This window comes from Apium graveolens, chromosome 5 (genome assembly GCF_009905375.1).
Source record: "Apium graveolens cultivar Ventura chromosome 5, ASM990537v1, whole genome shotgun sequence".
NCBI classification, from domain to species: domain Eukaryota; kingdom Viridiplantae; phylum Streptophyta; class Magnoliopsida; order Apiales; family Apiaceae; genus Apium; species Apium graveolens.
Window position 1 is genome coordinate 235,099,379 of NC_133651.1, and position 25,882 is coordinate 235,125,260.

A 25,882-nucleotide genomic window follows, 5' to 3' on the forward strand; every position below is an offset into this window, starting at 1 on the left:
GACATCAGAGTGATCAGAAAGTGAAGCCAAGTCAAGATCTACAACTGCTCAAATTCTGATATGAATACAGACTGAAGTTGTTATCAGTAGTTAAAATTGGTAAAGCTTTAAGGACTGTAAGTTGTAGTTATCTAGTCAAATTCTCATGTATTTGTACTTAATGTTTTTGACATCATCAAATATCTGTTAAACTTGTATATTATGCTAATTTACAAGTTGGGGGATATTGTTAGATATATTTGATAATGTCATGACTAATATGATTTATGTTTAGTTTTCAGATCTTACTTAAACAGGACAAATCAGCACTTAACTGAAATCAGCACTTATACTGAAGTCAGAACTTAAGTTATCAGTACTTAAGGTTCAGGAGATATTTATCAGAAGATAATATCAGGACTTAAAGGAAACGTTCAGATAAGGAAGGCGACTGATTGAAAGGAAGAGAAGATCAAGACACACGTAAGAAGAGATATGCATGAAGAAGGAATTCTATGAAGAATAGAATACTTGGAAGAAAAGATATCTGATTGATATATTTTAGGAAGCATAATTATATTCTATATCAATTAGCGATTATCTTGTAACTGTGTAGTATATAAACACAAACATTGGGTTTACACTATAAGTGTTATCATTATCGAGAATATTATTCATTGTAACCCTAGCAGCTCTCGTGATATTTGTTCATCACTGAGAGAGGACAGTTCCATACTGTAACAGAGTTTATTGCTTTGAATAAAGTTTGTTTTCTGTTACTTGTATTATTAGAATTTGATTTGATTGTGCTGTACACTGTATTCACCCTCTCTACAGTGTGTGTGACCTAACAAGACCACATTACCCAATCTCCCATCCACCTTTTAAATCCTTTTCAGTGAAACTTCACATGTAACTGAACCATTTTTGAAAGACCTTCTCCCCAAAATCTTCCCATTTGCTTTCATTCATATTAGCCAGTAAGAATGTTAGGTCACACACACTGTAGAGGGGGTGAATACAGTGTAAAGTACAATCAAATCGAACTTTAATATCTCAAGTAACAGAAAACAAACTTTATTGAAATAATAAACTCTGTTACAGTATGGAACTGTTACCTCTCAGTGATGAACAAATATCACGAGAGCTGCTAGGGTTACTACGAATAATCTTCTCGAATATGATAACACTTATAGTGTAAACCCTATGTCTGTGTTTATATACTACACAGTTACAAGATAATCGCTAATTGATATGGAATATAATTCTGCTTCCTAAAATATATCAATCAAATATCTTTTCTTCCAAGTATTCTATTCTTTATAGAATTCCTTCTTCATGCATATCTCTTCTTATGTTTATCTTGATCTTCTTTCCTTTAATCAGCTACTATCCTTATCTGAACGTCCTTCAGCACTTAAGTTCTGATATCCATCTTCTGATGATTATCTCCTGATAATATAAGTACTGATATCCTTAAGTCCTGACTTCCAGTAAGTACTGATTTATCCTGTTTAAGTAAGATCTGAAAACTAAATATAAATCATATTAGTCATGACATTATCAAATATATCTAACAATCTCCCCCAACTTGTAAATTAGCATAATATACAAGTTTAACAGATATTTGATGATTTCAAAAACATTAAGTACAAATACATGAGAATTAGTCTAGAAAACTACAACTTACAGTCCTTAAAGCTTTACCAACATTTAACTTCTGATAACAGCTTCAGTTTGTACAAATATCAGAATTTAATCAGTTGTAGATCTTGACTTGGCTTCATCTTCTGATCTCTCTGATATCAGGAGTTGTTCTGAGATAGTTCTTCAATAAACATCTCTCAACATATCTAAGTTCATCAATCATCCTCCTTTTAGCATCTTTAAGCTCTGCATTATCTTCACCAATTTGAAAGATTGCAGCCCTGAGATCATTAATCTTTGCTTTTCTTATATCCTGATCTAGTCTGATCAAATAAGCTTTATCAGACTCAAGATTGAATTCCACAGCCCTATAATCCAGAAAGGTAGTTATAATTTTAGCAGTGTTGGGCTTCATTTCAATTATATCACCCTTGTGATCTCTGTACTTTGGAACATATGTGCTGTCAGACTTAACAGAATAAAGCCTTTTCTGTCTCTGAATATGATCCTTCAAATAGTTTGCAGCACTTCCTGTCAATCTGTCATCCACTTAAAGTAAGAATAGTACATGCTCCAATTCTTCAAAATACTTCAATGGAATGGCATTTTGCCTTATATGATAAACCCTACCATCTGTCATGAAGTACAACAAGATGTGTTCTTTCAAGTAGGTATGGTAAACCATTTGTACAGATTCCAGTTGATTCAATCTCTCAGGAGTTGCTCCAATACCTGGTTCACTCAAGGAAGTTGGATCATTGGTCGTATTCTGTATTCTTCTTTCATCAGCACTTCCCAATCCAGTTTTATCTCTTGCTTCCTTTCCAGTATCTACTCTTGCTTCAAAACCACTTGTAGCAGTCTTTAAAGGTTGAGTCTGTTTTGCTTTAGTGAATCCTGGTAGGAGTGTCTTTGATCTATCTTCTGATATCAAGTTAACTTGAGCTATGTCAGAGGTTACTTGCTTCTTTGAAATATCAGAACTTACTGTCTCTTGACTCTGAACAACTTGAGCCATGTCAGAGGTTTTTTTAAGAACTTTTCTTGAAGTTAGAGCAAGATCATCCTTTTCATCAGTGATTTCTTCATTCTCAGGAGGCACATAAACCTTGATAGGTTCACCAACCTTTTCTTTACCCTTGGATCTTGGATCTATCCGTGGTTGTGATTTAGCCAATGTTGCTTCAGTATTTGTCCTTTCTTTTATCACAATGCCTTTGAGTTTTGGAAGTGTCTTTTTACGAGAAGCTTCAGATTTAGATATGACTTTCTCTGATTTAAGTCTGGCTTCTTCTTCCATTAAACTCTCCAAGTCCATTCCTGGATTTTCCTGAAGAAATAACTGTCTTGACATTTCTTCATCAAGATCTAAAATTTATCAGAACTTATCCTTTTACCAGTAGCAAAACTAATTCTTTTCCCAGTATCAGAACTTGTCCTGTAACTTGTGATTTCAGCTTTTCTTGATGAGAAACCTCTACCTTGACTATGACCTCTACCCATTCCAGAGTTTCCTTGATCATCCTTTTCATCATCCTCCCTTTCAGTGTCTTGCCAGTCTTGCATTTGGACTTAATTACTTTCTCCCCCTTTTTGGCATCAGTAGGTAGGAGAAGAGAGACAAGCAATTCCACTGAGGCTTGGATTTCAGTAAGTTGAGATTGCTGAGAAGCTTGATTTTTCAGAATATCATCAATCTGAGCTTGTTGTTTCTCTTGAGTCTTCTCAATATAAGCAATCCTGTCAAAGGTAGGTTGAAAGAACTTTTTCTTGTCAATTTTCTGAATTTGGTCCTGTTTGATGAATTCTTCCTGAATCTTGTGTAGCTCTGCATGAGTAGTTGAATGGAGACCTTGTAGATGTTTAGTACTCAATGCAGTGACTCTAAGCTGGGTTTTAAAATCATCAGAAATTAACATTTCATCAGCTTTTGTCAAGTGCTCAGCAAGATGCTTTGCATTTGGAACACAGGAAACTGAGTTCCATTCCTTAGTCCACTCTTGTCCTGCAGGAGTTTCACTCCAAGGCACTGGTGCTTCTCTAGTAACAAACTTCTTAACAAGTTCAGATTTAAGAATAGTTTGTTGAGGAGCATGTCCTGAAGGACCTGCTTCATCAGCATCTACATTTGGAGCAACATCACCAGTATCTCCAGCATTTGCAGCATCAGAACTTACAGAATCAGTATCTTCTGATAAAATAACAGTGTGAGTAGCAATGGAGGCTTCAGCATCCTCTAAGTGCTGATCTGGTTCTAAGTTCTGATCAACAGCCATATCCTGATGCTCACCTATATTCTGATCATCAGCATCGAGATGCAGAGAAGGTGTAGAAGAGAAGTCTGAAATTTGAACAACATCAGTAATAGGTATTGTTGATGGATGAGTTGCTGTTGGAGCTTCTAGGAGAATTACTTCAGGCACAACCAAGTTCTGGATATCAATATCAGCACTTGTGCCTATATTAACAGGAGATACAGACTTTTGAACAGGAGACACAGATGGTGTGTTGGTCTATTCAGGAATAGCGTCCTGAGTTGGAGTTGATGAAGAAGAAGTGACTTTAGCAAATTCCTTTTCTTGTGAGATCAGAGATTCCTGATCTCCTTCCTTAGCTGCTGCTTCTTCATCTAAAACTGGCCTTTTTGCCCTCTGTTTCTTGTATCTCTTTGTAGATATGGATTCCTTGGGAGTTTCAGGAACAGTCATTCTTCAAAGCCTCTTGAGAAACCTAGATCCCCCAATTTCAGAATCCTTCTGAGAAGTCACTGTCTCAGCTTCTTGGACAACAGGTTCTGATGTAGAAACATGTTCCTCACTGTCAGACTCATCTCTCAAAGCAATCCTCCTTCTCTTTTGAGGTGTTTGAGGAACAGTCTTTGTCCTCTTAGGTTTGGAAGATGAAGGCTTCACAGTAGGTGCTGAGGAAGAGGGTTGAACTGTCTGTGAAGTGGAGAGATAGGATTTGATATATTTCCTAAGGGTTGGTTGAGTAGTATGGGTGGTATGTTCTGATGGTTGTTGTGGTGTTTGGGAGGTGTTTGTTGGTTGGACATCAGGATAAACAGATCTATAGGAATCAGGATCAGCATTTACTAAGATCTATTTCACAGACTGAGGAATCTGTAAAGGTCTAACCACTGGTTTCTTAGTGTCAGCATTTACCAGGTCATTAAAGTAACGTTTGGCAACATTAAAAGGTGAAGTTAAGGTACTGGTTAGTCGAGGTTCATCAGTACAAAAACTATATATAAGTTGATAGAATCTAGCAAAGTAAACAACATTCCTATCCTCTATCATCCTATCCCCAATAAAACCTATTATAGCCGTTGCAAAATTAAAATGAGTTTGGTTTATAATGGCATACCCGATGTGCTGACTCATTATAGGGATGGCATCAAAATTCGAACACTTGTTCCAAAAAGCTTTAGTGATGCAGTCGAAGAAGAAGCTCCATTCCCTTCTGATATGAGCCCGTTTCAACTGCCCAAGCTTTGCCAAACTCTGTTCATACCCCAAACTGGCCATTAACTCCTGAAGAGCTGATTCCTCTGGAATTGAAAAAGTACATCCTTCTGGGAGATGTAGAGCCTTGCGTATTGTACCAGGAGTGACTGCAAATAAAGAATTACCCTGTTCGAAAACAATACTAGGAGTACCATTTGGACCACCATTATCAAAGTTTCCAGTCCTCCAAAGTGTTAGAACTTGTTGGCTTGAGAATACTGAAGGTTGGGTCAATGCATACCCGATTTCAATGTGTGCAAGAAGGTCTTGCACAAAATGCAATTCAGACGGAGCTTCAACATTATCAAGAATAGCAGCATAATTGTTTGGAACAAATTTAGCTCCATCAATTATTAAATCCTTAGGTGCCATGAAAATAATTGAGAGGTTTAAGTGCCTGTTAGGTGTTTGATAAAATGTCTATATGAAAAACCAACGTTAGAAGAAGAAAGAGAGTAAAAGCAAGTAGAGAGAAAAAGTGTGAAAGGAAATAAAAGATTAAAAAATCTTCTCTCTGTCTTACTTATACTTTTAAAAGAAAAAAAAAAATGTAACCGTTGGACACCTGTCAGACATGCAGTAAAAACGAATAGTTAATGGGCACGAGAAAACAGTAATCATTACTTACCCACGTGCAGTTTTTTCAAGAAAAAAAAACCCGATCCACTTACCCAGTTATTCCATTAATCAAGGTGAAACAGTTTTAATTCAAAATTGAAACTGTTCCCACTTACTTAATTATTTTTCACTGCAACATCAATATTCTGAAAAAAAAATCGAGTGAAAATGACCATAATAAATCGGACGAGCAAGTACTGATAAAAGAAAATCAGAACTTAAGTTAAAACATAGTTTATATGGTCATCAGAATATGAATATGTATCAGGATTTATCAATACATTACAAAATATCTCAGAGACAAGATCTTGAAACAAAAACAAATTTCATTAATATATCAAGAGAATACATTCATGAAATTGAAATTACATCAGAACTTGTACAAGATTTCCCTAAGCTGCTAAACCTAACGTCAACAGCCTTAGTCCTAGCTCAAGAAGCAGGGCAAGGCTGATGATGAAGAAAAACAGGAAGAAGAAAATAAATTATTTCTTCTTCCTACTCTCGATAAACAGAATAGCGAGTCGAATGATTCGCTCTTGCTGGCGGAGAGCTTCCAGCCTTTCCTCCTCCAATCGCTCCAGATGGCGATGGTAGTCCATGTAGAAGAACAGGAGGTGGGTAAGTACCTCCTGGGGAACGGAGTCCCATATCTCATCAGGAATGGCAGTGACGTGCCATTCCTGCTGCCAATCGGCACAGCTCAGCTCCATGTTGAATGTTTCGTAGTTCAAAAACATATTGTAATTGACCATGGTGTTTTTGATAGAAAAAGTATGAAGGTGAGTTTGTGATAAAAGAGGTGATGGGAAGGCTGATGTGAAGTGGTTGTTTATATAGGCAAGAGAATGCTAGGAGACGCAAAGAAATTTAATGCTGACAGGTGGAATTAATTCCACCTCATCTCCCCAGACTTGGAAAAAGAAAAACATTCATTGGAAAGAGAAAACATGGTTTAATGCGCACAAGAAGCAAGTAAAAGTTGACTGTTCATGTACGAGTACCACTATCCCTAACTATAGTGAATATTAATCTTCCACTTCAACAGTATTCTGGTTTAAACTAAGACTGTTGTCAAATTTTATCCAAAAATAAGTCAAGTAAAGAATCAGACTGTAATATCAGAACTTAGACTTATATCAGAACTTAACAGTCATCAGAACATAATTTCTTAACTCGAAAAAGGAATGCCTATTTTAGTAAGTCCTTACACAAATTCTGATTTATATTCTTCAGAACTTAATCATCAGAACATGCAATCAGAACTTGTCCTCAGAATTAGTGCAATGTGACACAATGACTGTTCATCTAAAACAACATAGATCCCCACAGTGATTTTCATCATTCATATGGAGTGGTTAGTGTGTGCATTAAGCTAAATATCAGACAAAGAGAAAAGTCTGATTCACTTCAGTACATCTTAGAAATAAGGCATAACTAAAACTTTACTAAAAACCTGTCAATATTCTGAAACCTACTATTGAATGAATTCATGCTTGAGTCCAGCTCAACTATTTTGTGCTAATTTTGTGCATCTTTTTAAATTCTATTTTACAGTGGCTTCTCAGTGTAAGTGAGTCACGACTGCTTATCAGAATTTATGCTATTATCAGAGTATTTCTCCAGTAGTCATAGAGTGTGAAAAGTCACCAAGAAAATATTTTATTTGCTTTTCTGATGCATCTTACTTAATACCAGCAATGCACATGGGTCTTCCCTTCCACATTATTACTCTAGATCTCAAAGGAGTACCTGATTTTTAATCCTTGTTTCTCTTTCTTTTTCTTTTGATAAGTGAGGTTTATCAGCACTTAGTACATTCAACAGATTTACTAGCATCAGAACTTAACAGATGAGTAGCATTATTCTAGTTCGTGACTTAGTAATAAGATAGACAAAGTAAACTCAAATAAGCTCAATTATCAGAATTTGCTTGTGTCAATAGATTTCCACAGAAATAATTATTTCTTAGATGGGATCCCTTGTTTATTGAAGACTACTAGGTCAGCATCTAGCACAGTTATCCTCATAGGATTGAATAGTTACCTAAACAGACATATCACTATCAGAGTTTAGAAACATTGATCAGACAACAGTCAGTACTTAAACATATTTTTCAATTAAGCACAGAATACACAAAGAGATTGAATTCTGTAAATACTGATCATAAAGTCTGATGCAACAGAACAAAACTAAGCAGATTTAGAGAAGGAACCTGAAACCATTCCAAGTTCATTTACCAATCTTGTAAAAGTAGCTTCACACAATGGTTTTGTGAGGATATCTGCTAGTTGTTGATCTGTTGGAACAAAGTGCAATTCCACTGTACCTTCATCTACATGTTCCCTGATGAAGTGGTACCTGATGCTGATGTGCATGTCATAGAGTGTTGAACTGGATTACCTGTCATAGCAATAGCACTTTGATTATCACAGTAAATAGGGATTTTGAAATATGTTAACCCATAATCCAGTAACTGATTCTTTATCCAAAGAATCTGTGCACAACAGCTTCCTGCAGTAATATATTCTGCTTCTGCAGTTGATGTGGAAATTGACTTTTGTTTCTTGCTAAGCCAAGAAACCAATCTGCCTCCAAGAAATTGGCAGCTTCCACTTGTGCTTTTCCTGTCAATTTTGCAACCTGCAAAATCTGCATCTGAGTAACCTATTAGTTTAAAATCTGATTCTCTGGGATACCATAATCCCAGATCAGCTGTTCCCTTAAGATACTTGAAAAATCTTTTCACAGCTGTTAAGTGAGGTTCTCTTGGATCTGCTTGAAATCTTGCACAAAGACATGTAGCATACATAATATCAGGCCTACTAGCAGTTAGATAGAGTAGAGAGCCAATCATACCTCTGTAATCAGTAATATCTACTGATTTACCAGTATCCTTGTCCAGTTTTGTTGCAGTAGGCATGGGAGTGGATGCACTTGAACAATCTTGCATTCCAAATTTCTTCAGCAAGTTTCTGGTGTACTTAGTTTGACAAATAAAGGTGCCTTCTTCATTTTGCTTGACTTGAAGGCCCAGAAAATAGCTAAGTTCCCCCATCATACTCATCTGATACCTTGACTGCATCAGTTTGGCAAACTTCTTACAAAGTCTGTCATTTGTAGACCCAAAAATGATATCATCAACATAAATCTGGACCAAAAGTAAGTCCTTTCCATGGTTGAGGTAGAACAGTGTTTTGTCTATAGTTCCTCTGTTGAATCCACTTTCCAGAAGAAACTGAGCTAAAGTCTCATACCATGCTCTGGGAGCTTGCTTAAGTCCATAAAGTGCTTTATCAAGCCTGTAGACATAATCTGGATGTTTGGAATCTACAAAGCCTGGAGGTTGTTCAATATATACTTCCTCCTCCAATTGTCCATTGAGAAAAGCACTTTTCACATCCATTTGAAAGACAGTAAACTTTTTGTGAGCAGCATAAGCCAAAAATATCCTTATGGCTTCTAACCTAGCAACTGGTGCAAATGTTTCATCATAATCGATTCTCTCCTGTTGAGAATATCCTTTTACAACCAGCCTTGCCTTATTCCTTGTAATTATGCCATCACTGTCAGTTTTATTTCTGAATACCCACTTTATACCAACAACAGATCTATTCTTTGGTCTTGGCACTAGGGTCCAGACTTTGTTTCTTTCAAATTCATTTAACTCTTCCTGTATTGCTTGCACCCAATCAGCATCTTGAAGAGCTTCTTCCAATTTCTTTGGCTCAGTCTGAGAGAGAAAAGAATTATAAAGACATTCGTTTGAAGTACCTGTTCTAGTTCTGACACCTGCATCAGGATTTCCAATTATCAAATCATGTGTATGTGATTTAGTCCACTTCCTTGCAGATGGAAGGTTTTCTCTAGAACTGGATGCTCCCCCATGATCCATGTTGTCTTCATTTTCATTTTCCGATGCTCCCCCTGAAACAATGCTCTCTGAGTTGGATTCTTCAGAATTTAGATTTTCAGAACTATCAGAACTTGGCTTATCAGAACTTGACGAATCAGAACTTGAAGAGCCAGATGTATGTTCTGATGCTTCTTGAGATGTGGTATGTTCTTGAGTATGCTCCCCCTGCATAGGTGCATCTTCCTTTGGCGTAGTCACCACAGTTTCAATAACATCAGAGTTTAATCCATCAGAGTTTACAGTATCAGAACTTAGACTGTCAAGATTTTCAGTATCAGAATTTGAGTCTTCATTTTCAAATCTCAGCTGATCATGATCAATAAAATCTTCAAGACCAGTAATATTCTTGTCATCAAAAGAGACATTGATAGATTCCATGACCACTCTTGTTCTCAAATTATAGACTCTGAAGGCTTTTGTGGAAAGTGGATATCCAACAAAAATTCCTTCATCAGCTTTTAGATCAAATTTAGATAGCTGTTCAGGATGAGTCTTGAGAACAAAACACTTGCATCCAAATACATGAAAGTACTTCAGATTTGGCTTCTTTTTCTTCACCATCTCATATGGTGTTTTTTCTTGCTTGTTAATGAGTGTTGCATTTTGAGTAAAACAAGCAGTCTGCACAGCTTCAGCCCAGAAATAGGTTGGAAGCTTTGCTTCTTCAAGCATTGTACGTGCAGCTTCAATGAGAGTTCTATTCTTCCTTTCAACAACTCCATTTTGCTGTGGAGTTCCAGGAGCAGAAAATTCCTGCTTAATTCCATGGTTTTTACAGAACTCTTCCATTATCAAATTCTTGAACTCAGTGCCATTATCACTCCTTATGGTTTTCACAGAATCTTTGACCAATTTATCCAGATGTTTGACATGATCAATCAAGATAGATGCAGTTTCACTTTTTGTGTGCAAGAAATACACCCATGTGTATCTGTTGAACTCATCCACTATGACCAACGCATATTTCTTCTTTGCAATATACATGACATTCACTGGACCAAATAGATCAACATGTAGTAGATGATAAGGCTCAAGAATTGATGATTCAGTCTTACTCTTGAATGAAGATTTTCTTTGTTTGGCCTTCTGACAAGAATCACAAAGGCTATCAGGAGCAAATACTGACTTTGGCAGTCCTCTCACAAGATCTTTCTTGACTAGTTCATTTATATTGTTGAAATTTAAATGAGAGTTTCTTGTGCCAATTCCAGCTTTCTTCAATTGATGCTCTACTCATCAGACAGATTGCAGAACCATCAGTACTTGTTGAAAGCTTAGCTTCATAAATGTTACCACGCCTGTATCCTTTTAGAACAACTTTGACTTTGGATTTACTCACAACTTCACAGTGTTCTTCAAAGAAATCAACATGATAACCTCTGTCACAAATTTGACTTATACTCAGCAGATTATATTTAAGTCCTGAGACCAGAGCTACTTCTCTAATGATGACATTCCCAAGATTAATATTGCCATATCCCAATGTTTTTCCAATGTTGCCATCTCCATAAGAAACACTTGGGCCAGCTTTCTCCACAAAGTCTGATAGCAGGGCTTTATTTCCAGTCATATGTCCTGAACATCCACTGTCCAGAACTAGAATATTTTTCCTGTTGCCCTGCAATCACAAAGACCACTAATGATTAGTTTTAAGGACCCAGACTTGCTTGGATCCTTTGGCCTTATCAAGTTTGTTAACATTTGCAGCGGATTTAGCATCAGAGTTTATGTTAACACTTTTCTTGTCAGAACTTACACTATCAGACTTTGAATCAGAATTTACACTAGAAGGAACAATGGAAACTTTCTTCAAAGAAGGTTTTATTTGATAATAATCATAGTACAAACTATGATATTCCTTACAAGTATAAAGGGAATGCCATAAACTACCACAATAAAAACAAGGATTTTGTGGTTTATATCTAACAGACTGACTCTTAACTCCTGATTTTGAAGGTAAGGAGTTTATGTTCTTATTCTTCCTGCAAAAAGAAGCCCAATGGTTAGAACTTCCACAGTTATGACACGTTTTCCTAGGAGCATCAGGAACAGGCCTATAATCATTGCTTTTATTCACACCTTCCTTTCCATTCCTATTTTTCCTAGGTGATTTTACCTTGTTTGCATTCTTAACATCTTTCAGCTTATGCTTAAGCTGCTTCTTAGTCATTAAGCCTATGTTTACATCAACTGTCTTTTCCTGTTTTAGTTTGTCAGAAGTTAATTCCTCTTTAACTTCTGATTTCTCATTATCAGACTTTACAGTTACAAACTTAACAGGTTTTAATTTTGGCTTTTGCTTAACAACAGGCTTAATTTCTACAGTTCCTTTATCATTCTTATCCTCCCCATAACCTAAGCCCTCTTTCCAATTTTCACTACTTAGCAAATTTTGAGTTGTTCTGCCAGAGTTAGTCCAAGTCCTGATAATCTCTTTTTCCTTTTCTAACTCAGTTTTTAGAGATTCATTCATTTTTAACACTTCATCCCTAACATAAAAAGCATCATCTCTATCCTTCTGAGTTTGATGGAACATAACTAACTCTTTTTCTAAGAAATCATTTCTTTTCTTAAAAGCAAGATTTTCAGAAGTTAATCTTTCACATGTTAAAGTTTGATCTCTATAACTAACAAACATGGTTTTAAGATATCTTCTCAACTCATTAATATCATCAGTATGAAAAACATAAGTAGTCTGAGGTACCTTTATTTCAGCAGCTTCAGAACTGCTCTCAGCACTTTCTTTATCAGCATTTGCCATCAACGCATAGTTCTCCTCACTTTCAGAGTCTGAGGTGTCTGTCCAGCTTTTCTTCTTTGTGACAAGAGCCTTGCCTTTGTCACCCTTTACTTTCTTGCAATCAGGAGATATGTGGCCTTTCTCACCACAGTTATAGCATTTGACATTGGTATAATCTCCTTTATCAGACTTTCCTCCTCTACCCTCAGATCTTCTGATATTCTTCTTATCAGAACTTGTACCTTTCCTGGAAAACTTCTTTCCCTTCCTGAACTTCCTGTATGCAATCTTTGTGATCCCTTTCACCATAAGAGCACACAGCTTCATCATCTCCTCATCAGCATCAGTCTCAGGCAAGCTTTCAGAATCCAAGTCATCATCACTTTCAGAACTTGATGACTCAGTATCAGACTTTGTGAAAAGAGCTTTACCCTTGTCTTTCCTTGAGGTAGCTGCCTTGGGGAATTCTTCTTCAGCCTTAAGAGCAACTGTCTTTGACTTTCCTCCTTTCCTCTTGCTTCTTTGTTCCATCTCAAGTTCATGAGTCTTGAGCATTCCATAAATTTCATCAAGTGTTGTTTCATCAAGATTGTAGTTGTCTCTTATTGTTGTTGCCTTCAAATCCCAGCATTCAGGAAGAGCTAACAGGAATTTAAGGTTTGAATCTTCAAGATCATACTCCTTATCAACCAATGACAAATCATTCAAGAGTTTGACAAATCTATCATATAAATCAGTCAATGACTTATTAGCCTTTGAGTCAAAGTGTTCATACTCTTGAGTGAGTATCGTCTTCCTATTTTTCTTAATCGTATCGGTTCCCTGACACCTTGTTTCCAGAGCATCCCATATCTCCTTAGCAGTCTTGCAGTTAATTACCCTATTTGACATTACATTATCAATGGCACTATGCAGTAAGTGTCGTACCTTAGCATCCTTAGCAATTGATGCTATATCTTCAGCAGTATAATCACTCTTCTCCTTTGGTACGGTCTTTGCTGCTTCACCTGCAACTGCAACATCGAGCTTGGTTGGTTTGTGAGGCCCTTCCTTGATTCTATCAAGATATTCTGGATCTGTTGCTTCCAGGAACATGGTCATCCTCACCTTCCATATGGGATATTCAGATGGTCTTAGTATGGGAACTCTGATGGTCTCATACCGACTTTGAATTTGTGTCTTTGGTGGTTCTTCAGTTTTGGTAGGCTTAGTTGGAGTTTCCGTGTCAGACATGATTGTGTTTGGATCTTTAACTATATGTGCGTTAACAGATAGGCTCTGATACCACTTGTTAGGTCACACACACTGTAGAGGGGGTGAATACAGTGTAAAGTACAATCAAATCGAACTTTAATATCTCAAGTAACAGAAAACAAACTTTATTGAAACAATAAACTCTGTTACAGTATGGAACTGTTACCTCTCAGTGATGAACAAATATCACGAGAGCTGCTAGGGTTACTACGAATAATCTTCTCGAATATGATAACACTTACAGTGTAAACCCTATGTCTGTGTTTATATACTACACAGTTACAAGATAATCGCTAATTGATATAGAATATAATTCTGCTTCCTAAAATATATCAATCAAATATATTTTCTTCCAAGTATTCTATTCTTTATAGAATTCCTTCTTCATGCATATCTCTTCTTATGTTTATCTCGATCTTCTTTCCTTTAATCAGCTACTGTCCTTATCTGAACGTCCTTCAGCACTTAAGTTCTGATATTCATCTTCTGATGATTATCTCCTGATAATATAAGTACTGATATCCTTAAGTTCTGACTTCTAGTAAGTACTGATTTATCCTATTTAAGTAAGATCTGAAAACTAAACATAAATCATATTAGTCATGACATTATCAAATATATCTAACAAAGAATTTACGAGAACTCAAATCAATTACATTAACCTTTTCTATTCCTTCCCGCGGCAACTTAGATTGCAAGGATCTAGCCGCCTCCTCAACCTTAGAAAAGGCTACCTTAGTTTCAAATAGACCATCTTCAACATCTTTATCAACTACTGCCTCAATGTATTCAAACATTTTTACTCTCAACTACTTTCCTGCAACTGGCTTGCCTTGATACACTTCTACCTTCTCTACCTCAACAACCTTCTCATTTTTCTCTGAACTCATAATCCCCTATTTGAAACTCACATCATGATTAAAACTCATCATCTTTTTACTATTCACTACTCTTGCATCACTCACATTTTCATTAAGGCTCATTCTAATCTTCGAACACACCCCTCCTTGTTCCTTAACATTCAAAATCATTGTACCATCCTCTAACTCCGAAGTAGTTTTCACAAAACCTATTCTCTTACCTCGTTTATCCCTTTTCCTAGGTAAAATTAAATCCAATACCACCCCCGCCGACTTAAAACAGTTCCAAACTTTCCAAGCTTTAATGTTCCTAGGAATATCATACGGAAAAATGGTAAAGGTTAGCTTAAAATTCACCTTATACTTTTTCTTCCTTCGTTGAACCACCTGCCATTCCTCATCCTTTCCTTTCTTCTCCTGAATGTCATTCACACTAGCAATAGGATCTAATACCTGATCATATGTCCTATTGCTCATATACTCATTCAAATGCTCCTTCTCACCCAAGGATGCTCATCAGAACCACAAAGAAGAAAGGAGGCAATTCAAATCTTCACTAGCCTTCCATTCCATCCCTTCTCCAGCCTTCGAACTTCTCCAGTAAATCTGATTTAAAATTTCTGTAACTACTTGTTTGTTGCCTCTAAATAAGTTTTCACTGACTTTCTTATCCAACAAATCTTTAAGAGCCCAAACAAAGTCCCTAATAATTTGTTCTCCTTCATTGAGCTTCCCTTTCTTAGATCCACCCTCCTGAAATAGCTTCCCGTTCGATTTAGCGCCTGCCGCTCCAACTTGCCCCGATTGAAACTTCTTCCCGTTGGAGAAGACGAGAGAGCTGTTGATAGAGTCCATTTTTTACCTTGTAAGGAACAAATAACATAAAAGTGAGTGACAAAACACAAATCTTTATATTTCTGTTCAATCACGTCAAAACAAATCGAGCAGATACACATTTGACCATTTGAAATTATATGACAGGATCTGGTTTTACAATACTAGATTTTGTTATTATGATGATTAAATTAGTCGAGAAATTTAAATTTTTTGAATTAAGTTTAACTAAACCGCATCTTTAAGAAATTATGATTAATATATACATAAAGATATTAATATAAATCGTATAAATGATGGATAATTACCTTTGTCTTCAATAATATATATAAATGTAATTTTTTTAATATTAAAAATGATTAACTTAACATTCGATGCTTAGTACAGGTATTAAAAATGATGCTTAATACAGGTAAAGCGTTAATAATAATAATAATAATAATAAAAATAATAATAAAATAGGAGAATAATAAATTGTAATAATTCAACCCAAAACAACGGTTAATATACAGTATAAGGGCAATTATAACCAACACCTAACATCAGCAAAGTTTATGGTCAAAAATAAAAACATCAGCAAACTTTTATATACACAAACAGTTTAAGGTTTCTTGGTGGGCTGAGCATCTCTGATATTAATTTAAAGATTCAAATTTATGATAAATTATCCAAAAATATGATGCAAATGGTGATCCAATCATAAATTTGGATAACCACTATTCATCCAAATATTATTTAATATAAAATAATAGTTTTCTTATTATTATATGTTACTTTATTAGATTTAAAACTAATTTGTTATTAATTAATATATTTTAATGATGTTTTATATGTTTTAATGAAATGAATGTATTTTTCGTAACTCAAGCATATAATTTTTAATTATTTTTACTTATATTAAAAAAATCTTTCTCTGATTTAAGTAATCTATCAAATATGATGTAAATTGTTGATAATAATTAAATATTAAATTTAAAAATAAAAAATTTAATATAATATTTATGTATTATAATATGTAAAAGATAACTAGAATCAAAATTTGAATCATCATTATTAAAAAATAAATAAATTGAATCATACTTTGATATTTGTAAAAAAATTAGAATTCAAATTGAATATTTTGCCGGAGATGGGCTAAGATTTTGGTTGTGCCCCTTTACATAATTTATTTTATTCCAATTTGTATGAAGAGAAAAGGTTACTTCCTGCAAGATCAAAGCTGTAATTAAATTTATCCTTTATGATATGCTAATCGGATTTCAGTATCTACCTAGCAACAAATTTGTTCGTCAGCTAAGGGCAGATATGATCGGTCAAAATACAAAAGTATGTACAACCCTCTGGCCTCTAGGCGTAATTGACTAGGTTAATTTCTTAATTAAACTGTTAAATAAATGAAATTGATTTTTGACCGGACTTGAAACAACAATTCAATCCACTTAATACGAATAGTACACCCCAACGGCAACATCACAGCCCCACACTAAAGTTCATCCACGAACAACACGCTGGTGAGAGATCCTACACAAATATTAAATTAATTTTTTATAAAATTAAAATAAAAGTCGTAACGTTCGAAATGGCCAAACAATTTGTTCCCACACACGCGCCCATTTCCACTATATAATCTCCTCCCATTTCCATCTCCCTCCACCACATCACCTTCTCTCTCTGTATCTATATCTTGTATACATACATAACATAAACCTACATTTCTTTATTTCTAATGGACTCGCTGAGTTACAACAAACGAGTTCGTGATAACTCGGACATCACCCAGTCGGCTCAGTCCGAAACAAGGAAACGAGTTCATGATGACTCCGAGATCACCGAGTTAGATCAGACGGATGCGAATAAGCGAGCACGTTATAACTCGGAGATTACCGAGTTGACTCAGACCGAGTCGAAGCGACTCGGAGAAGATTTCTTAGACGATCTTGACGACTCGGATGTATGCAAGAGTCCCGATCTCGATTTATTTATGAAAAGCTTCGAGCAAGAGATCTCCGGTTCGATTCCACCGACGGTGAAAATTGTCGACTTAGAGACAGATTCCGGCGAGTCGCGGCCGGATCTCGGTTATCTTCTAGAAGCTTCCGATGACGAACTCGGTATTCCTCCGTCGGAGAAGTCAATTGATACTGAGTTATTCCGAGTTACGACCGAGTCAACCGAGTTATGGAGATTTGATGAACAGACCTTTGGTTATGACTCGTTTGATTTAGGGTTTAATGATGACGTATATGAACATGATAGTAACTCGACCGAGTTTGTGGCGCTTGACTCGTTGTTTGATTATACGGATGGGCAGTCCGAAACATTGCCTGCGCTTTAGTAATCTGACAAAATAGATTTAGTTTAGTTATATCAGGTTACATGAATATATTTGTGTGAAATGTTTATTTTATTCTTTTTATTTCGTTTTACAAATTACAAAAGATAATGTGCTTATTAAAAAGCTGGATTAAAGAAGATGATTTTATTATATCTGATATTCCAAATATCAAAGCTGTAATATACCTGGAGTATTGATGCCATGAAATTATGTATGACAAAGAAAATAAAATATTTATTAATTTTGTGTACTTCTCAAGCATTGCTATAACACTTTCCAGCTTTGCACATTTTTGAAACATAATTTGAATGGGCACCATTTTTTTTCTTTCTTTATTGTCGTCGCCTGTCGGTAAAGAATTTTAAATATGGGTGATTGCGGTCCAATTTTGTTCGGGGATGCGGCTTTAGATGGTTTCCTAAATGTATTAGTCCTGCAAGTTACCATATATTATCAAGTAATGATAAATCGTAGTCCTTCAATAATAATGATCAAAAACTCGTGGTGCAAATAAATAAATAAGAGTATTCCAACAATAATTTAAAGGGATAAACAATGAAATAACAGTAACGTTTTATTCTTTATTGAAATAAAAGTTTTACTAAACAATGACAACTTCAATGAAGTTCAAGCATGGATACATGGAGTAATATATAACTTATAATCAAAAATATATATTAGTATTTTATATGTGGGTCGGTTTGGATTGAGTTGATTTATGATAAAATCCAAATCAAAATACAATTTTTTTTTAAATTAGGTGAACCGGAAAACCACGACTCTCGTTTTGAATAATAATATTTATATATTAAAAATAAACTAGCATTAAATTATATTATATAATTTATTTTTTCACCGAAACATAAAATCATGCTCAATTTAAAAATCCGTTACACAGGATACTAATAGATATGAACATATTTTTCATATCGTATTGAAACCTTTATAATAATCACCATGTATTGTATTTTTAACTACCAATACACCTTTTCTTTTACTTTCAAAAATCCAAGATTCGTTAATAATAAAAGCATGGGTCGAACCTGAACCCTTAGGGCCTTGCCCAATTTTTAGTCTCCATCCCACCTGATAAGCTGGGCTTAGCCCATACGATAAATACCCCAATATATTATAGTTCACACACACACCATCTCTTCATCTTCATTTTTCAACCACTAGATTGGTTGGTGAACATTTAAAATCTTAAAAGGGTGGGTCTTATTATTAATGAGCAAAATTTGTCTCCAGGGCCTCTTACAATTAAGGCCCTCAAAATTTTTTAACCCCATCAGATAAATTTATACGAAGTTGCATGATATATGTATGTTAAAATATCATAAACTGATTTCGACTACAGCTTCTGAAATCTCAGAGTCGACCAAAAATCTTACACCTATAATTTAAGATGGGTTTTGTAACTTTTGTTCCCTGACACCCGCATTTCACGTAAATCTTATATAACACATTGTTTAAGAATAATTGAATTTCAAAGGGCTTAGATTATAACATTTTTTTATCAATCTGCTGTAATTTTTCGTGAATCATGACTTTTCCTTTCCACGAAAAAGTGCTTCAATTTGGGCGCATAAAATATAAAATTTGATGTCATTGAAACAGTGTGTTATATAAACTGTCCCTAACAGTTTAACACCGGTGTGTTATAAAAACTGTTCATGATACATCATTGCCGGGAACCAAGACCAATTTAAATTAATGTATGTTATCGTAAATAATTTCAGAATGGACGAAAATTGTTTTTAGAAATCATGTAAGTTTGTTTCGAGATACCCAGAACTTTGTGGAAATAAGAATTTGACATTAGAAAAGTAGGCTATTATATTTTTTGCTCGTGATACATAAAAAAAATAAGGATTTAGTTCCATTTAAAAAAAGTGAATTAGATGTTTATTCCCCCAAATTTAGAGCAGATTTCATTAATAATATGAAAAATACTCAATAGGAATAAACCCACAACTAGTCATACAATCAGGTTGAAAAATAAATAAACGAGCTAAATAATTAGCCGCTTAATTTTCGAATTTCTTAACTAACTGAATATAAATATTCTGAAAATTAAAAATAAAGATAATGGTTTTCCCGAGCAATATAGTCTGCATCTCTTTTAAAAATAATAGTTTCAAAATTGACCCTCACATTAATTAAATGGATAGTGCAATATTCAAAGGACTCAGTTGAAAAAACTAAGCTTAGATGCCTTATGTTATAAAAAAATATTTTTTTGAGAGGTGAGCACATGCGATTTCATCACCTTTCAAAATGCACCCGAGCTATCTATTTGCCGGACACCAGCTATATGCATGACGAAAGTGTTGTTGATGCGGGATATGTTGATCTCCCAATATACCGTACAATTCAACTTCAACACAACCAACATATCGCATAAAGCGAGACACACTCGCATAAAACTCGATTTTATAGAAGAAGAAGCAAACAAAAAAAGAATATTTTTTGAAAGAGAATTTAAATACAAGTGAAAGCTCTAGAAAAAGTAGAATAGACATCAGCTCTTAGACATCAATTGCTTCTGGGGCCGATGTAAAAGGTATTTTCTACATCGGTTTTAACCAACCGATGTCTTTTGTTATTATAAACATCGGTGTTTTAGCCCAGCCGATGTAATAAGTCTGTTTTAAAAAAATTAATCAGCGCGCTTTCCCCATTTTCCCCCTTAGCCAAATAATTCATTCCCTCCCTGTTTCCCTCACTTATTTTTTGCCATAAAAAAATCCCCCCACTCTTTTTACACTGATCTTCCCTCTCTTTTAATTAAAAATTAAATAAAAAACATAAAACATAAAACACAGATCTTAAAGTTATATGCAAAAACTCTCTTATCTCATCTCCCACTCTTGTCGACTGTGCTCTCACAAAGAACACCCGCCACTCTCTCTCTGTGGAATGTTGCCTCTCTTTGTGCTCTCATATCTCTCTCCGTTCTCTCTCTTTATTGAAACTTAAATCTTGAATTTGGTAAATTCTAAACCCTAATTTTAGAATTGGGAGTTTCAGTTTGAAACCATAATTTTTTAATTTTTAATTGTATCTAATTAAGCTAAGTTGTACGCTCTTTAATTATAGAATTTTAAATTATTGATTTTTCATTTGGATTAATGTTCGATATATTCGATGATCTGACTTTTGTATTGGGTATTGATTGACATGATTATTGGTTGTAGTGAAGGTTTGTGATAAAATGGCGAATGAAAAGAAACAACATGTGTTAGTACTGAGGTGGTCACGTAAAGAGGCCCAGTCCCAACCTTATTAAGTATACATCCCAATCTCATCACCGCCGCCTCAAGTGACGGCTCCATCGCTTCCTATTCCATCTTCTCCTTACTTTCTGCATGCATGTATGTATGTTGTTGAGTGGCATTTATGACACTCTATAACGCTTCGTAAAGCTTTGAATTGATGTTTTGTACTCAAGTTGTTAGTGTTTTTAACGTGTTTTTGTAGTGTTTTTATATTTCAGGTATTTATCAGGAATACAGGTGAATTAGCATTATTTGGGTGCTAATATGGTGTCTAGAATAAAAGCTCGTGAAAAGACCAGCTCAAACCAATAAGAAAAGAAAGAATTCAGAATTTTCTCTAGAGAGATGGCGCGCCCGCGCTGTAGTAGCGTGCGGCCGCGCCCAAAGAGCAGAATGTCAGCGCACCCACGCTGGTCAAGCGTGCGGCCGCGCTAGGTCGGGGAAATAAAATCCTGTTTCTTCTGGAATTTTGATCCTTTGGACTTCTTCTCTGCATGTGCTGCTATATATACATAACTTATGTTCGTTTTTCATAACAAGACGTACAAGAGCTTAAGGAGAAGGCGTAAGAAGACCGTAGAGCACAATTCAACCAAGGCGAAAAAGATCTAGTTTATTCTTGTGATTCTTTGTTTTAAGTTGTAACTTTGGATGCTAGTTTTCTTATTCGTGAACCTATACTCTTGTTTCGTACTTGGTTTTATTTAAGTATAAAGACTACGTTTATTATACCATGCTTTCATCGGAACCCACGTTGATGATGAGTCCGATTATGGGCTAATCGTTATCGTGGGGTTCTAACGGATTTATTTATGGATTTCTTTAGTTAATTCATTTCGATGCCTTAGTGTGTGGTGATTGTATGATAACCTAGTATTGGTTGTGCTTATTCGTCTTATGGGCGTCGTGAACTTATGAGATAGTGTGTTAATCTTTAATGAAGTGAAAGTGAATTGAAGGGTTTAGAACTTGTCATGCTAGCATAGGTTCATGTATTTGTTATGCATGATTCGTAGGTAATTTTAACCATCTTACTTACCCTATGTAATCACGATAGGTAACTTGTGTATTAAACCATTGTGTTGTCAAATTCTATAGATATATAGGGTCTCAATATAATTGGTGTCTATTCAGCTTCAATCTCTTTTGTGGATGTCTGGTAGCATGGTATTCGTACAACGAAAGTTGACGTTTACCAGATTCGTGTTACCTGATTAGTGTCATCACCATTACATGCTAAGGTTAATAATGAAAAGTCTATTGAATGAAGTATTTAATGAAGTTAGAATCCCATATTTGTGTCATATATTAATCAACTCTCTTTAATCTTCTAATTTGTGATCTTAGTATAATTCTTAGTTAATCTTAGTATAAACAACCTCAATTTATTATTCGTCTTAGCATTAAATAATAACCATACTAGTGTTGCATAAATACATTGATTGAAATTAACCTAAACCTATCCCTGTGGGAACGAACTAGAATTTATTCTATATTACTTGCGATCGCGTATACTTGCATGAATATTAGCACGTGTTCTACCCTAACAAGTTTTTGGCGCCGCGGTCGGGGATCAGTGTTAATTTTTAGTTTATGTGTTTGTCATCATTGGTCGTTAAAATTCAGTGACTCGGACATTGTTACTTACTTAATTCCTTGTCGTGTTTTAGGTACTCTAGCGAGCGTGTATGCATACGCGTTCTCGGTCTAGTAAGAGAACACTGGATCAAGCCGAGAAAGAAGTTATAGTCGAGGAGAAAGTTGAAGAAGAGATCTTAGTTGAGAAAGAAGAAGAAGTTCTTATTGCAATGGGAGAACCAGAAGCGAATCCAAAGGCTTTGATGGAATACTCTCAACCGAAGATCAATGATATTCAGCCTAGCATTGTTTGACCAGCTGTAATACCCCCAAATCCGGGGTCGGGGATCCGGGTTGTCACGAGTTCCATTTCCCTTAATAATACTTAATCTTAATAATCAACCAACTACTGCGTACTGTGACCCCACAATATACACACACACCACAAGTTATAGTCTCAGAGATGAATACCAAACAATAACACAAGTCATTACACCTCAAAAGGGTTTCTGAATAAATTTACATATTCTTTGCCATTATTACAATTCATAAATATACATAAGTCTGGTAAATCAAAAGTTGGAAGTCTAGCCTATTGGTAGACCCTACCTCAGCTACAACGACATCAACGCCTACAGGAAACTGCGGAACGTTTCCTATCCGCTCACGAATTGGGAGGTTGATCCTGTTCATCTTGTCTATCTGTTGTTGTGTGATGAAAGAAGAAAGTAAGGGTGAGCAACAAGCCCACCGAAATAATATGTATTATAATTAACAATATATGAGCATTCTCATAGTACTCATGAAAGTCTTGGTCAAGAAGAAATGAACCAAGTTTGTTATTTTAATGCGACGAAGTCGCAAAATATTCAGTATACATATATACTTCTCAAATCTTTGAAATCATCTGACATGTATAATATACACAGAGTTCCCGTTTATAACTGTATAAAATATCGTTGCAAGGTGATCTCATATATCTAACCTTGTCTCAACGTTTTTCTGAAAATCTTTGTCATGCATAAGATAATCATTTACTAGATATAAGTTGAAAAGATGAAGTTACAAGATACTCCCATATACTTATATCTTTTTCGAATACTACTTGAAATACCACCGTTCAAGTTATAATTAGTTTCAAAAGTTCATCACACAGATGAGACTACAAGATAAGACTTGAATAGATTCAATCTTTGAAATATCATTAAAAAAAATGAAGTTACGAGATACTTTATTTAGTCCCGATATATATATCCACATATATATCTCTTATACATTTCCTGGAAACCTCTGTTATGTAAAGTATGAACAAAGTTTGTAACATCCAATGAATTTTGGAAAGGAAAAGAATTTTGGCATAAACCCAATATCTTGCTGATCAGGCAAAGATACCAATAACTAACCTTTTCTACTGTAGATGGATGAATTCCTCGCCGGTCATCACCCTGGCCGCATTAGGACCTCGCGCTAGACCGTTACCCGGCCACTCACGCGTGGATGGACTGTCACCCAGCCTCTTACACCTTCATAGACCGTACCCCGGCCTGTCGCTTATGCCGACTCAATCAGATGGACTTACTTCCCGAACATTGGGCAAGTAATCAAATTGTTTTCTCAAAACAGCAACCATGTTACGAATATAAAATACACCACAGAGCCGGATCCCTTAGATTTTTGAGCGAGTATTCAAGTCCCCTTTGAAAGGAAGAGCTTAAATTTGAAAACGAGTTTTGGGATCCGCTCTAACTTTTAAAATCATTTTGAAAACTCGAAAACATTTTTTAAGAATGTTTGGAGTAATGCTGATTTAATGAAATAAATCATTCCCGATATATTAGAAAATATCTGAATATTATTATTTAAATAATATTCCCATAAGGATAATCCTTATAAAAATAATTGAAGTAAAAGTTTTAAAACTCATACTTGAAATGAATATTAATAACCAAAGATATACTTATACGAAAGTATGATCTTTATTTGAATAATCGAAAATAAGTTTGATTATCGAAACATTATTCTTTAATAAAAAAAAGAATATTATTTAATAAAAATAAGCAGAGTCATAAGTTCTCGAATGAATATTCAAAATAATATTCATTAAATAAAATAAAGTTATCGAATAAAACTTATTCGATTAATATTTTGAAAACTATATCAATATATATATATATATATAATATACTCGGGAACATCGACTCCCGGTTTTAGAAAATGTTCACCTTTGGGTCCCCTTTACTAAGGGTATACGCAACTACTGCTTATCTCTAGCATAGACATTATGCAACTTATAAGCAATTGAATCAACAATTAGATATCAAGATTACGAAACAGACATGCATATATACCATATCACATGCTCCAATATATCGCAAGATTTGCTAATAACAATCATGCACTTATCACAAGATAATGCATATACATATATTTACATCACAACAACAGTATAACAGGTAGAAAACTTGCCTGAGTATTCCCGGATAGACTTAAGCTTAAAGTGGGTCTGGTAACCTATGAACAAAAACATAAGCCAGAATTAAACCACGGTCGCTTAAGAAACTAGACTTTAACCATTTAGAGCCCTAACGTTCGCTTTCGCGCTTAACGATTCACTCTAGTCGCTTGAGTACCCTCGGCTCCACCATTTTTAATAAATTAACCATTAAGAGTTTTAAGGAAATTCTTTCGCGAGTACCTTACCAACTGCCTAATCCACTTAACATAATTGTTTCGTATCCCAATTAGTCATTTAAAGTCCTTAACCAAGGTTTCAAAGTAAGGCGAGGGGTAATGGTTCGGTCGCGAAGCGCCGTTACTTAAAACGGTTGTTTCTCCTAAACCGTACATCGGATTCAAACGAACCACATATCAAAACGAAGATCGTAACATGAACTATCTAATCATGGTAATGGTCAGAACCTAACAGTGAGTTAATGGGTCCTGATGTTAAGAACAAAAACAGTCTAAAGCAAATCGGGCATTACGACGGCTATGTTTACGCGATTACCAAATTTTATCCTACTCCAAATCAATCCACAATCAACCACAATTCAACCATACAACCAAACTCCATCCATACATTACTAAAACAGCCCCAACACCTCAAGTTCTCCAATTTATATTATTCTCAAACATGAACTAAACCTATTCTTAAGTTCATTAACTAATAACCAAGATTTACAACTCCAAAAACATCACAAAACCAACTAATCTCTACATATTCAATCACCATGCTTCTCATGAACTATCCTACTCATAATAAGCTCTTAATATTCAATAACAATGTTAGGTTAAGAGATTATACCTTCCTTGGTGAGTAAGAGTAACTAAGGAGCTT

The 25,882-nt window shown here is 35.1% G+C and overlaps 1 protein-coding gene across 1 annotated transcript; it reads left to right on the forward strand.

Moving 5' to 3' along the window:
• Window positions 1–16,994: 16,994 nt before the first annotated feature.
• LOC141724952 (uncharacterized) lies at window positions 16,995–17,939 on the forward strand. The gene has a single exon (XM_074527275.1). It carries the CDS (start codon window positions 17,081–17,083, stop codon window positions 17,687–17,689), a length of 609 nt encoding a protein of 202 aa, XP_074383376.1. The 5' UTR covers window positions 16,995–17,080; the 3' UTR covers window positions 17,690–17,939.
• The last annotated feature ends 7,943 nt before the right edge of the window (window positions 17,940–25,882 follow it).

Coding starts and splice junctions, on each gene's coding strand:
- LOC141724952 (XM_074527275.1), top strand. CDS start 17,081: ATGGACTCGCTGAGTTACAACAAACGAGTTCGTGATAACTCGGACATC.